General features: G+C 40.3%; 1 protein-coding gene across 1 annotated transcript in view; it reads left to right on the top strand.

Annotated features, from left to right (window-relative positions):
• The window catches only part of grik4 (glutamate receptor, ionotropic, kainate 4), a 131,840-nt gene that overhangs the window by 33,691 nt on the left and 82,186 nt on the right, over positions 1–15,963 (top strand). The window contains exon 3 of the mRNA XM_035680052.1: positions 848–945. Coding sequence (XP_035535945.1) covers positions 848–945 — 98 coding nt within the window. The remainder of the gene's footprint in view (positions 1–847; positions 946–15,963) is intronic.

Genomic DNA, 15,963 nt, shown 5'->3' with positions numbered 1-15,963 from the left:
CACACACACTTGCTTTGTGCACATGTGAACAGTATATAGTGTCTGCCTCACATCATTGACTGTAGCAGTTTAATTAGAAGCCAGGGATTATAAACTCAGAAGAAATGGCATTCTGTTTTCCAGTATGGGAGATTAAAGCATATGGCCTGTGTACATCAGAGAGGGGTAAAATTCACATTTGCTAAAATGTTTCTGTCTAAAGATGTGTTTTCATCCCCAAAGGTAAAGCCTTTAAATCTGTCCTTGTAAATGTAGACTGTGGAAAAACAAGATGAGATGTGTGTGTGTCACTTTTGGGGATATTATGCCATTCATGTGCAAATGTTCAAATACCAGATTTTATGTTTCAAGCCTCCAGATATCTCTGCCTGTCACTATTTCTGTTTCTGTGCCTTTCTTACTGTCTGTCACTCTGTTTATCTGTCTGTGTCTCTTTCCATTTCGATATCTTTCTGTCTCCATATGTGAAAGTCTGTTATATTAATATCAGTTTCTCCCCCTAGCTACTAAACTCTCATGGGCAAGGTCTATAGGATTTTTCTGCATGTGCATCAGGTCGGGCATACTAAACATGGCCAAATACGTTTGGTGTTGCTCACGTTTCACTAGCACATGTAGGTTGAGATTCCCTTGAGACAGTGGAAGCGCTGCCTCAGACCACTATCTGTTTAGAGGTTGGGATAGTCAGCATGTGCATTCATTAACATCTGCCTTAAGAGGGCCTTTTTTAAATGAGTCAGATTCTCCACAACAAAGCCTGTACTCTACTTTCCTAGATAGAACTGACTGACTTACTTTCTCTTTCTATCTCTTCTCTCCCCTCCACCCCCCCTCTAATTTCTCTCAGTGTGCCAGATCATGTCTAAAGGGGTGGTGGCAGTCCTCGGCCCCTCTGCCAGCCCAGCCTCCAACTCCATCATCAGCAATATCTGTGGAGAGAAGGAGGTGAGTCGATGCACCTAACTGGCTTGTAGCCGCTGGCCCATGTTCTGTACAACAAGAAATACAGAGTTTGGAACAATGATGCTCATTAGCCACTGTGCGGTTTTTGTGGGGATTGAGGGGGAATGAAATCCTTGTTAGTGAAAATGATGAAATACCTCAACAGTGTCATAACTCTATTCTAGTCCCACTCAAATCAAAGCACCGCTGGGCATTTTATTTCCTCCATTCCCCTCATTAGCTTGGAGCGGTTTGGCCCGCTGAGGCTTGGTAGCCAATGTTTTGAGATTTTTATAGAAACAAATACAAACAAAAAAAAGTAGTGCAAGTCTTGTTGCTTTGATCAGTTTACGTGGGTTCACATCAACCAACTCCCGCTGTCCCTACATCTGGCGTTATTTACACAGTAGATGATTTAACAGATGATAATATGAATGATATTATTTTGACAAAACCAATCAGACATGTTTTTGTATCTGATTTATCAGTGATAAAAAAAGCATGTTTTCCACAGTTGCAACCTGAGTGGATTTGGCTTCAGAGCCTTGCTGCATGCACACAGATCCCAGTTGGATGCTAATTGGCTAGTCTGAACTCTGACATGGTGTGTTTTGCTGCCTGATGTCAAGGCACCTTTGAATTATACACACCATAAACTAGATCAAAATCAATTATGGATAAGAAAAGATTTTAATGTGCAGAGCTGTATCTGGGATGGTTTTACTAAAGTTGATGCACTTTGTTTTACACTATTTGTTGAAGTTGTGTTTAGTGAATACACCAGTATTGATAGTATCTGTATTATCTATAGTATTCATTGGTTTTCACTAGTGTGTTCTGGTGAACTCACCACGTTAATTGGATTTGGTCCACAGAGAAGCCGCCTATTTAACTGCATGAATTTGATTAGTATGACTATTAAAATACATCCCATTACCATCCTAGTCTCTATAATGTCCTCTGGTACAGTTCAGCCCGTCTTCCTAATGAGACATCAGTCTGTTATAGTGTTAGAAAGACCAGGACTCCCTGCTGTTAAAAATCTCTGGTGGAACTGACTTGCGGGGCTGACTGCTTTGAGTGTGATAATACCATTTTATGAATATTAAAGACCCCATAAAGTGAAAAATTACATTTTTGAGTTGTTCAGTGAGACATACAGTATAGTCATAAAATACTCAAAGGAGTTTATACTGGTCCTGAAGATTTACAGTTTCTCAGGGACAAAAAAAAAACCAAAAACGGACTGGGAAATTTTTTACTGTGGTATGAAATCAATATAGAGAATTTTTGTATTGAGCACTGACTGTATAATACACTGTAGTGGACTTCAAATTCTTGTGTTTAGTGTTTGTGTAATTGCTCTGACTACCAGAGGGGGAGACAAAGATTCCGCACTGCAGGATTAAAGAACAGCTATACGTGTTTGGAGGAAAACCATTCCTGAACTGACCTTAATAAGTTTAAGTTTGTGAATTTAATCTTCAGCTTTTACATATTGTGAAGTGTTGTACATCACAAGAGAACAGAACTGCTACTGCAAGACAGCACAGAGCAGGTATTTTAGCCCATATGTAGCTTTTTTTTGTATTTATGCAGGTTCTGTGAAATGTCTTTGAGAGACTAAAATGGTTTGAAGTGTTTCTTCTCTGACAAGATTTAGTGGGAAATGCATAGTTTGATGAGCTGTGATATATTTTTCACCTTACAGCAACATCAAGAGGAACTTGATTTTAGAGTTCAAAAGATAGCTACAGAGGATCGCTTGGAGGAGGATAACATACTTAATGTTAGAGCCTTTGGAAGTGGAGAGAATATATAATAGTGTCTGCAATGTTGTTTAAAATATGACAACCAAATCCACTCCTAATGTTACTTTACTAGATCTGCAGCTTTTATATAATTTATAGTCACATGTTAATTCTAATAATTCTGTGTCCAGCCCCAGTACTGGGTGAGTCATGGTGATTTTTTAGTCAGTTGACAGGATGAGATTAGTGATTTTAATATAAACACACACAAATGCATTTTGGACCAATAATTGTCATGACAATAGACAGCAGATTAACACACCCAGGGGAAAACCTGTTTAGTTAGGAATAAAATGCATTAATAGCTATTTTTAGGTTGTCAGGCAATTAACAATAATAATCAAACCCATTTGTTCTCAGTTGTGGTCATCAAGACGCTGCTGATGGTTTTCATTTTAGTCATCAAATCAAAGGCTTTTGCAAAGCTGGACAACCAGCAGTCTTAGCAGTTTGGTTCTTGAGGATCAGGATTAACTCAGTGGTCCTCATCCGGATGCTGTCAAAGCCAAGAGTGTGCATATTTTTATTCCAACCAAACACTACACCAGCTGATTTCACTGATTAGGTCTCCTATCTCAGGCTTGAGGTGAACAAATCAGTGAATTCAGCTGCCATAATTTGTGTCTGCGTGCGTGCGTGTGTGTGGGTGTGGGTGCGGGTGTGTGCGTGTGTGTGCGTGTGTTCTTTGTCTAGCAGAAAAGGTCACATTGCTATTGTCATGATCACTCTGAAGGGGATGTCTGCCTAATGGCCTTCGTCAGCATGGCCTTACATCAGTGTTAAGGAATAGCAATACAGTACTATCTCAAGTTGATGCATTACCCACAGTAACTGTGGTAAATACACTGTTGTATTACATACACTCATATAATATGTAAACACAGTTATGATGAAACGCAATTATAAAAAATATCTATAAAAAACATTATTTCTGTGTAACATACCTTGAAAAAGTAAAGTCGTTTTTTAAAACCACAGATATTAATCATAGTCATAGTCATAGTCATAGTCTATTCATTTATTCCATTATGAAGTGCATTTAGTTAAAAAATTGTTGACCTTTGGCAAAATATGGTGGGTTATTTGCAGTGGAATTCTTACTCTACTTATTCTCAGGTTCGCACATGATTAAGAACAAAGAAAACCTCAGCTACTATTACCCATCACCGACTCTTGCCTGAATATGGCTAAAGAAATTTAAATCTTTTCAGTTATGGGCACATTGAAGGTCCATCACAATGGGGAATTTTTACAGCAAGAAAATGCTTCCCTGCTGAGTAAGGGGGTTGAGCTAAAGCCGTAATATACTAGTGTTGTCCTTGATAAGATGAGCAGCACAAATCTTGCTGTACTGTAAGTCAGGCTCATCCAGTATATACACCGTAGAGAAACAACAGTCCTTTGAAAAATAATGTTATCCTTTATTCTATATTTGGCAGCCAAATAGTCTGCAGCACACCTCTGGGGACTGCTCAGCAGGAGATGAGTAGATTGGCTGATGGATGCAAGCAGTTGGGGCGTGCCTAATGTTACCCTTTTCGACTCAGGCCACCACCTGCCCCCCCAAAACCCTCCAGAGCGGAAGAACAAAATCTTCTTGTGTGTCTTGTGTCATCTGGCATGATTAGGAGCTTAATGAGCCAACAGATATGTATCTTTGCACTCAAGACCACTTAATTTTTTTCATCGGATCTGATATTAGATGACTCAAAATAACAAATAACTAGTAAGGATAGTAAGAGGGTAGTAGTAAGGATAAACTGGTTTCCAAATTCCTAATTCACTTGCTAAATAGAACCTACAATACTTGCAATAATTTACCAATTATGATAAATGTATTGGGAATTTATTGTATTGTACAGAATATTTGTCATACTGTCTTACTTTTTGTATGTATGCCAGTCTAGGCATATATATGTCTATAAAAAGTTTGAACAGGTCACCCTGAAAAGTAAAAGCTTGAGATAGAAAGATGTGTGTGTATGTGTGTGTCGACGCCACTGTCCACACATTACTCCGACCACCTAATCCCTCTCTGTGAGCGTAAGGCCACAGATGCCGGTGCTCCGGTGGCTGGTTGCCTGTGACACTGGCAGCAATATTGCAGCTGACAGACCCCACTAGGTGATCAGCACGTCATCTAGCAGTCCCTATCAATCACTCCCCGGGTACCACTGCTGCGGCGGGGGCTACTTCCACCGGGGCGGCAGAGGAGCAGGACTGAGCCCATCTGGGTTTCACACTAATAGTGACTAATAGATAAACAGCTACTGCGGAGAAAGGGTTGACTGTATGCATCATGTTTGCAGTTTGTTTCTCTCTTATGCGGCGTGGCAACTAGCAAACCTTGGGGTCAGGATTTTGGGGAAGGGCAGATTAATATCGACTAATGAGAAACATTAACTAGGGCTTTGGATGAGAGGCTCCTGCTGCTTTACAGGTGCTTATCTGCTGGCTGCTGCAGCGAGCCAGAATAGCTGGTGTGTGCTGTGCAATTTTCTTGTTGTTGTTTTGTTTTTCTGTAAATATCAAGGATAAGAAATATGACTTCGATATGAAAGAATAGACCAAGGACTTTTCATTCCATTCACATTTGCGCGAGGTTATTTTCTTACAAAGCCTTGGACTAAGGTCAGTGTGCCATTAGCCATATGAAGCTTTCAAACTAAATTGAGTTAATGTCAGTGATTAAATTTTCATGTGCCAAACATTTCTTCCGAATCCAGTTTTCATCCCACTTTTAGCCACCTTCAGCTCAGTTTAAATGCTTTTACTCACTGTTTCCAGCCCTGACTTTCTCTCCTCTACCATAAGGGATGAAATGTGCAGTATACCCTGTATCTGCTAAACATATTCCTCTATGATTCAAACATGTTTCAGAAGTGGTCATGAATATTAATGTCCAGTCTGATGTCCAGGGGTTGCTTTGGGCTTGTAAAGCCATCTGGTTGCAGCAGTACATAGAGATTACACTAAAGCATTTTGGTAGGGTGGTGCTCAGGTTGGATTCAAAGGTGAACCTGAGGTCCTCTTGGCAAACACAGAGAGTGCTGGATTGAGGTTGGGGGTCATTGGTATCGCTCAAGCCCTGGAGATAGGCAATACTAAGAGATTTGCACTTTCATATACACACCCAAACCCACAAACACAATTCTGACTCATTTTTATATAACCACACAGAAAACGCTTTAAATAATCGGAAATTGCTTGTCAGTGTCATTTATGTGCAGATGTTCAAGTAATATATTATTTTTTCTTTTAACGTTCTCTGTGCACTTCTCTCTCGCTCACTCTGTCGCAGGCGCTCTCCCCGTCTCATTTTCTGCCTCTTTCTCCTGTCTCTTGTGATACAGTGTTTTGCTGCATCGTGAGCACCGGTGTTGAGGTAACCCTGAAAAACTCATTCAGTCCCAGTAAAAAATGAATCTGCTCCTTTCCTCTCTGAGTCTGAGTTTAATTCCAAGATAGTTTGGAGTCAAACGTATTTCTCAAGATTACTTTATTAGTAGGCAAATGAGCTCTGTAGGATTCCTCCACATGGCCAGACGGGAGCAATTGTTGAACAGGACCATCAGACAAAACTGAGGCACAGTTGATTGCTCGTGAATGGATATTGAACAAATTTGAAAACCTTTCTCCTTGCTCTCGGAGAGAACTATTTGCAGGTCCAGTGCTTCATTTGTGTCATTATTGTGAGGCATTCATAAGAAACTTACTCAGTGAATATTTGCCACAGATCTGTGTGTGTGTGTGTGTGTGTGTGTGTGTGTGTGTGTGAGTTCATTAAGTTGCCCGTTCACATGTCCAGATACTCATCCTGCTGTGTTTGTGTTCAGTGTGTATAGAGCTGTCCAAACTGATTTAAATGGGTGAGTTGTCCAGCCGCTCAGTGCTACACATGGTGTGGAATTGCTTTTTGTGACTTGAAAAGCCAGCTAGCCAACCCACCAAATCCTCTCTGGCCAGAGACCATTTACACGGTAGCTGTGCTCACTTTAGGCCGTCTCCCTGCCAGACACTGCACCACGGTTGGTCACAGCAAAGCCAGTACACCGCATCTCCTGTTCGTGTACAGCCAACATTTGCTTAGCTTTGCTCTCACACATGTGGACGGAACTATAATCCAAATGCTTTTGCTCTGTAATACCCATCATAGGATGGTCCATAAAGGGGAGGTTTTTATTTTTGTTATTTTCATTATAACCCCCCCCCCCCCCACCTGGTTATACTAAGTGAACTTATTTGTGTGTCTAGATAGAAAACTAAATGATCTGGTTACAGTTTTGTTAGGATATAACCTGTATTGATAATTGGTGATGCATTCATGTGTAGTTTTCATGGTAATATAAACTGCCTCTATTGTGATGAAAATAATGAAATATTGGCTGTCATTGGATAAATCCTTGGATGTTAAATCAGTTGATAAGGTCATTAGCTACAAATTTCATGCATTGTTACACATCATGCATAGTAATAGTTTTCTTTTTATTTTAATCATAGGAATGATTGTGTTTAATTTTTTTATCAGATTAAGAGTTTTAGAATAGCTTTACTTTTGCTTGAGGCACTGCAGTCTCGAACAATTAGAGATAAAGTAATTATGCATAAAATAACCAGAGTTATCCTTTAACCCTACCGGCCGTTGTGTCTACATGTAAACAGATCGCTACATAAATTAATTGGATGGCATCTTGTCTGCCTCAAGCACTTAAGCAAATTCATGCTTGACTGTGGGCAAAAGTAAGTATGGATCGTAGGTCACGTGATAACAGGTAGTGGTATATGGAATAATGAGTCCTCTGCATGACAACTGAGCAACCATGACATGTGGTTGAAAGCTCAGGAAAAAGCTATTAAGTGAACCTTGAATTTTGTTTTTTTTGTTCAAACTGTGTAGAGCTGTTTCTGCAAATGTCAGTAATTTTTATAAAGCACCATTTGTCACAGTGTGTAGCTCCACCTTTAGCTAGCTTGCTGGATCAGATCCCGCACCTTAACTTTTCCTGCAAATAACTTTTTCATCTGACTACTTTGTCAGAAAGTTGCAGTGCAAAGTCTTCCTGCAATTCAACAACACCTGCCAATCACCAGCAAGATGGGTCTGTTGCCTATTTGGTTTTCATTTTCCATGGTGAAAATGTTGCCAGTCCATTTTTATTTCATAAACCAGGACAATCTTGACACAGATTCAATGAACGACCTTTATTCTTCTGTCAATATCACGAGCACCTCTGTCCTTTGCTGCTTTAAATGTACACTTTCCTCCTCTTACTCATTGCCCCATTTCTCATTTCTTTCTTTTATTTCCTTTTACTCTACCATAGTCTTACCCAATTTTCACCTCTCTGCCTTTGTCCCTCCTATAATATCTGCTATTACAGCCCTTACACAAGCCTCAGCTCTCATCACTCTTGTGTCCTTATTCTCACCTCTTTCTTTTTCTCTCCTGTCTCCTCTTGTTCCTTATTTTCTCATTCCGTCTCCTCCACCTGTCTTTTCCTTGACATTTCCCTTCTACCTAACTCTTTCTCAGACACCAGCTATGAATGACTACCAGGTCAAAATCCGCCATTCTTAAGAAAACTAAAAGAAAGAAGGGGGAAATGGTATTCAAAACCCTGCTCCTTCTCTCTTTGCCTCTCCCTAATCACCCTCCATCAGTCTCATGCTGAATCTCTATGTCTGAGTGCGTAGTGGTATTAGTTCTGCTGTGTCAGTCTTGTTCTGCTCGGGGGGTCAGCTTATGGTTCAGCTCTCCACTATAATTGGGCTTTAAAACAACTATATGTAAAATCAAACGCTCTTCAGCCAAAAGCAACGTTATTTTGGCAGCATGTGACACATTATTGGTCACAACCAGTAATCAGATCTGATTAAGCAGAGCTGATCTACATTTTCTAAGTGCAGTATGACCAGCTGGAGGAGGAGCCACATCACTGGGATGTATGTAGTATAAATTGGATAATTTAAGCAGCAACTTTCTTATTCATAGCAGTGCACAAGCAGTAAGGTGCCTGTTGAATCTCAATTGGATTTCTGCAGTTCTTAGAGACTCACAGTTTAGTATTCTCATATTTAGACTCAAGAAAGACAAAATGCATGGGAATGGTAATGTAAATTAGCTTTTCATTGCTACTTTGAATACAATATGATAGCCTACTGAAGAATGCAATTCTTTTTTTTAAGGCTGTCCACTCGATAGTTGTCATCATTAGGATTCATTAGGATCCAAAGAAAGAAATTTGCTGTCCAGTGTCTTATAAAATGCACATAAAGAAGCAGAATATGAGGAATCCTACAAAGACTTCCTCTCTTCAGATTCAATTGCTATTTATGTATTTGTGTCCATCTGTCTGTGTCTGTGTGTTGGAAAGTCTTAAGAATTTAAATCTTAGACTCAGGAGTGAAAGTGAAAAAGGTTTAATGGCAGGTGCTCAGCTGAAGAAGTCTCAGAAGTGGAGTTGCTTCATCCCTCACACATTTATTTCCCATTTTTGGACTGTGAAAGAGCTTTAAAATTAGTTTGTATAAACTCCAAGTGCTACTTAATAACAGGTCAGTAGACAGCCTATGGCTGTTCCCTTCAGTGTTGTTTCAAAATTCTCATTGTAATAGATGCTTTTAATACACTAATTATACCAGAGCACCATCTGACAATTAAATGTATGGCATGCACTGTGAAGGTATGAGGATGCTTGCGATGGTATACATGTTCATAATAGTCGCTGCTTTGTGTGAAGAGAATCACATAGAGAGTGGTGGAGAGGGCTAGGTCATTTTGTTTTTATATTATATACCCGCATATTTCTATTCAGGGTCTCATTGACAACGACCAACCACCACACCCTCCATTGTATTTTATACCAAAATCCTTTGTTTATAGCATGCTATGTTTACATGAACTCAAACATCAGATACTTTTGGATACATTCTCCATACATTTCACACAAAACCACTTTGCATTGGTCAGTGTGAGTTCAGAGAGGTGTCTTTAGATTTGTTCAGCAAGGATCAAGAAGAGGTGAAAAGCATCAAGTTAGCCTCGACATGACTGTTTTGAGACTGTTTACATGGCAATATTTATCTAAAGATATATATGATATTTTACAGTACATAAAAAAAGTATACACAGCATATTATACATTTATTAGTGCATAGAAGTGGAACATTTCTACCTGCAAGTGCTTTGTCTTTGTGCTTGCAGCTGCTCAAGCTACGGTAAGCAGGCATAAAATGGCACAAAATGATTAATAATGAGTTTAATTTAATTCAAATGATGAATAATAGACAACAACACCATAATTCATTTCTTTAACGTTTGTATGTGCCTGTGGATACAGTGCACAAATATGTAAGTACATCTGATTAAAATAATGTGGGTGTAAAGCTGGGTGTCACTCTGTACAGGATTCCTCAGTTTAGCCCGTTTGCAAACAAAACGCAGGTGCTACTTCTGCCACTGCCTGCTCATAATTAGAGGAGCACAGCTGTCGTCTGCACCTCTGCTGACCCTTTTCTCACAGCACTATTGATCTGTCTCGTCAAGGCCTCTCCGGCACAACCGCCACGTGCATATCCAAAGCCACTATCTTGTCATCAGGAAGCAGTCTCTTGATTTGATCCCTGAGATGAAAGCGAGAAAAACAGAGTGACTCCCAGGTGAGCAGCAAACAAAATGGATTTCAATTTAGCTGATTGTTGTCATCAAGGGTATGAAAAGGGACTCTGCTCCATGTTACAATGTTGCCTTTGTTTTGTCTTAGTCATCTGTGTCAAGTAGCAGAGTTTTGTCTTGTGCAGCAGGAGACAATACTCAGCTGATATTGCTCAGCTTTCTGCCAGCTGCTCACTGAATTAATGCACTGTCGTTCTCACTCTGTGAACTGAAACTCATCAGGAACATTCAAGTCTTTTGTTTCTCCATCAACATGTTTGTGTTCTGCTCAAAGGCCAGGTTCTCTAAGATTTGTTGGCCAACTGTTTGCCAATTTTGTTGTGTAAAGTTGAGCTGTTCTTTGTTTGGGTGGTGTAAGTCAAACATTTGGCTAGATTCCCAGAACTGGATTAAGCCCACTGTTAGATAAAAAAAAAGCTTTTTCAATCAAAGCTCCCTATAGAAAATCTTTGATGAAACAATACAAACATGTTTTTCCATGCTTGATAAACACAGATAGAATTGCAGTGAGCATTTAAGACCGTATTTACTGGTAAACGTTGAATGAATGGTCTTCATTTATTCTGGTACGAGGCTCGTGACAGCTCCCCAGATCAAATTAGCGCCTTCTTTTCTTATCCTCACTTCTCACAAAAAGCTGGTAAAAAACAGGGGAGTTTAAAAGCATTTCTTTCTTTTTTCACAAAGACATTTGCTCTGAAATAGAGCAGCGGAGTGGGGAACAAGCCTCTCTGGAGGAAAGGAACTTTTTTCTCTCTGAACTGGCTGATCAATGAGATAGAGATCTAGTGGTCAATGTTCCACTCGCCTAAAGGGCACCATGGGATCTACAGCCCACTTCATCTTTATCACTGGTCTGCTTCTGCTCTGACCGTAGGGACCTGATGCAGGATCATTACTACCACAAATAGAGATCTGGCTGCATGGGCTGAGACTGGGATGAGCTGGCGGTCTGGGGTGGAGATTGTTTGTAGGGCGGCGTTGACACTCGCCTATCGCCAGTGTCTCATCTCCTCCCTTTCCCTCCCACGAGGTTTCTTCTGCCTTTTCTGAATGCCAACAGCTGGTGTCCCAAATCCCCCATAAACCTTTTGGTTCGAAAGGGGATCAGGTACACATAATAGACTACCACCTGCCCTCCTCCATCTCCTGCCACCCTTCAACACCATCCGTGCCAACTTCACTCTGGCATTCCAGCCTTGGCATCCCACTTGCTGACTGATGGACAATGTCTTCAACAGCATCTGTTCTCTAATGCTCAGAGGCCAACGTAATTCTCTGGCTTACAGTGGGCTGCATCCAGCCAGGCTTCAAACAATCTGATCTACTATTGGTTGGTTTTCTACAACTGATGATCTCCAAACTGATTAGCTATGTCCATTTTTTTATGGTAAACGAACTGTTTTCCGTCTGGCTTCAGCGAACCTTGTAGTTCTCAGCTCGCTGAGGCTGAATGGCTGCTGTCCACTTGGCTGCAGTGCTAAGTGTTTTCAAGGACAGTTTAGTATTTCTGCCAAGCATGTGTTGTATGCTAATTGATAGCCAGGTCAATGTGCGGTAATGTAAATGAGTTACATCAAACACTGATGAACTGCGCTATTGCTAACTTTTCTTACAGCCGTGCCTGAAATGTTCCAAGACCCATAAAAGTGCGCTGATACTTTATTAAACAGAGTTTTGTTCTGCTGCCCCTCTGAGTCCAAGCCAACAGATGTAGTTGCTCATTATATCTCTTCTCTCCATATGGCACTACTGCACATCTACATCCTCTTCACCTCCCCTCGCTCGGACCCCCTCCCGGCAGGCTCCTGTTAGGTTCACGGCAGCAAGGTAGCAGAATGACTTGGGTGCTTGTCAGCTCAACAACCGAGGCAACCCAGAGCTTGTTGGACCGGACGGAAGGGAAATTAGCTTTCACCTTCACTCCAGCTCAGAGCAACGGTCTCTTCACTAATGCCTGGTCAGATTTGAAACTACCCTTCTCGAATGTAACCCTGAATTTTCCATTGAAGAGAGGTTATCAGAGGTTACTGGTAAGCTTATACAAAGCAATATAAAACCTGGCCATTTCCAACGAGCAGCCAACAGCACATGACTGACTTGGCTGTTTGAAAATGTGCTGGTTCACTTTATTCCCTGTTTTAATAGCTAATCTGAGCAGATCAGAGTGCAATCTCAGTGTAATTAAGGCAAGTATATTGTAAGCACATTGTAATTGGGCTGAGGTATTTTTGCTGCCAAACAAAGGTGCCTCCTTTTCCCCACTGCTCACTGTGTGTAAGAATGTACGGTTGTGTGTGTGTGTGTGTGTGTGTGTGTGTGTGTTTTTTTTGTGCAAAGCCTGTGTCCTGTGAGAGCTTCCTCATTAAACGCCTGTCAAACCTCTGTCTGCAGACCTGTCAGCCTTTCTGTCACACTGTAGAAAACACACGCACACACATACACATATACACAAGAGCACACATCCAGAGTGAGCAGGACTCAGTTTTTGTGTCACAAACACACACGGAAAAAAAAGAAGGGACAGAGTTGTACCTTTGGTGGTTGGGCTGTACAAAAAAGGTGTAACTCTGTGCCTTCATTACTAGGGCTGGGTATCACTGGAACTTTTCTTAGGCTGGTGTGAAAATGCTTCTTGGGCTTTAACACTAAAACCAAAACAATATACAATATTTTTTTTTTGATACCTTCTAAGTAACAAATAATTCTGGCTTTACACAAAGCAGCTGTTACAGTCCGGCATTATTGCCGCAGAGGGCTTTCCAGAACACAACATCATCCAGCAAGGTGCTGCTTTGACCCGTGAGTACATGCAGGCACCGTTGATAGATCATTTTGCAACATAAATGCCAGACTTCTACTGTTAGCCTCCTGACTGTAGCAACAAAATATGAAATGATTGCTGCCTTGCTGTCCAGCTGTGCAGTATTTCTATGTCTGACAAGCTTTCAAACTCCATTATATTCTATTACTCAAACTGGACTTCCTGGATTGTATTTCAATGTCTTACCTGGTACCTGAAACAGCCCACACCAATACAGGACCTTTTGACCAGATATTCAGTGGAAAAAGTGGAAGTACTTGAAGAGTTTTTGATACTTGGCGCTAAAGACATATTTTAGCTGGCATCCAAAAGTACTGAAGTCCAATACTCAGCTCTAGTCATTACATAATGACGTACAACATAAATAACATTTATGACTTCCTGTTCTAATAGCAAATAAGTACTGCGTCTCCTAAATAAAAAATGAGAGCCACAATACTCTGCTTCAGCTTGAAATGTATTTGTATCCCACAGAGACCAAACAATAACAAAGCTAAATGCTGATGTTGTTATTGAATCCCCTGAAACTGTATGTCTTGAGAAATGAAACAATAAAGGGGAGAACACGAGACAGATTGCCTTTGACAAGAGAATCAAATTTTACACTGCTAAATTCAATGAGACCATTTAATGAGTGCTGATTGCAGCCCCTTTACCATTCTTCACTCTCTCTTTCTATCTATTATGTGTGTTGTATGTATTTTGTATCTCTCTTCCTGTCCTGTACACTGTTTTCCCCTGTCCCCTCTATGTCACCTCATTGCTCTCTTCTTCTGTCAGTCACACTGTCAGTTTCTCCCTATCCCTCTCTGCATTCTCTCCCTTTTTCTGTCTTTCACTTTCACTCTGTCTCCCTCTCCTCACCCTCCCTTCATTCCCCTGGCACTTGACTGTCCTCCACAGCAGTCACCGTGGTATTTAGTTCTATTTACAGTGGAGCTACCATTAAAAGCAGAGCGGTTACCTTGGGCTTTATTGTTTGCCTGAGACTTTCTTCCCTCACAATTTTCTGATGTAATTAGTTTCACTCCCACACCATCGTGCCATGGTCCTGAGCAGATGCTTTTAAAAGACACTTACATCTAATTTTGAGTTACAGCTTGTTTCCTGGTATCCACAAGTTGTTTACAATGCCTCTAATACCTAATACCTTTTCTAAATAAATAAACATTGGCAGGACTTACTAGAATTAACTACTGCCTGTAGAATATTTGTTAAACACAGAATGGAGGGATTTTTTTCCACTAGATAATAACAGCTCTCATTTTGAAGACAAACAGACATGAACTAATAATGACTGTATTTATAAAACTCAGTCATAGACAAGTACAAGAACATCTTTGTAACACAAAAAATGTTTTTGGACAAAATGGAAGCATATTACATTATTAAATTGCCTTTTGATTATGTTAAAGATGAATGGTTTTGGAATTGGTCTTAATTGATAGAAAAATGAAGCCTGTAACAGCAATTGTAGACAGACAGAACCTTAAAGCAGAATTAACCATTTTGGGCTTCTTTTGGACACTTGGGGCAGTTCAAACAAGCCAGAAAGACATTGACAAGACAACATTGACATATTATAATCATAAAAAGTTGTTGATGAACATGTTACCAAACAGCCTCCTTTGAGGTCAAGCAGACACGGAGGAACATTCATTTTGAGTCATGTTTCTGGCTTGATGAATGTTGGTCCAGTATTCACTTGTTTTTGGTCACCAACTCCTGAGATAAGGTCTTGTTATCTACTAAATTTGTTACGTTCACCAGCTATTCGCTAACATTGTCTGCAAATTTGTATTGGGCAGGAGGAGAGCTTTATTCACTTAAAACAGATGCCCGCCGGCCTGGGAAATTGAGACTAATGAGAGCAGTGAGACTGAAGGAAACAGTGAAGTTACGGCCTGAAAAATCTAAGCAATGAGCTGAAAGATACTGAGGAGACCTGCCAAATTGAGTGATAATTCTTGGCAGGTTTGTCACTACAAGCAACCCATTTTAACATTACACAGTCATTTGATCCATTCTTATTCAAAAATATTGATTAGCACAGCTATAACAATTGCCACAAACCCAAACAAAGACTGGAATTACAGTAAATCATCAAATCATAATTTGTGACGATGTGCCAGTTTGGCATAAAATTGACTCCAAGTAGATTAATACCCTGGATGGCTGGCATGGCAAACTTGCGAGTTTCCTGCAGAGCTACACAGAACGTGATGCAGCTGTTAAAGTCTTTGAAGCTGTGCCCTGCAAAGACACATGTAGGAAAAGATTTTTCTGTTTTTATTTTCGGGATTAATCGACCAGCAGAGTGACTGATACTAGCTGTTGGTTGCAGATAAGAAGTCTGGCAAGCGACTTTGATGTGGCTGACAACTTGCTGTTAGTAATGTGGAGATTGATTTTCTTTGCTTGGAGTACCCCTGTTTTAACTCAAGTCTTGATTCAAAACACTTTGTCACTCCACCACATGAGGAGGATAGTGACTGCCACAACCAATTAATCATATTGCTTTAACCAGGGGGAAATGTGTTACGGCAGGATGTATAGATAAGGTCCTCTCTCACTGGCTTTTCTGTAAGCTACATTTAGCCCGTAGCTCCATTGTGAATGCTAAATGCAAAAAGGATATGTTTAAAATACAATGAGAAATATTGCAGACCAAGTGATTTTTGTTGATGAAAATGTTTTCAGAATCAATTTTT

Source organism: Morone saxatilis, unplaced genomic scaffold (genome assembly GCF_004916995.1).
Source record: "Morone saxatilis isolate NCDOM2014 unplaced genomic scaffold, NCSU_SB_2.0 Contig8, whole genome shotgun sequence".
NCBI classification, from domain to species: domain Eukaryota; kingdom Metazoa; phylum Chordata; class Actinopteri; family Moronidae; genus Morone; species Morone saxatilis.
This window is presented reverse-complemented; position numbering and strand designations above follow the sequence as displayed.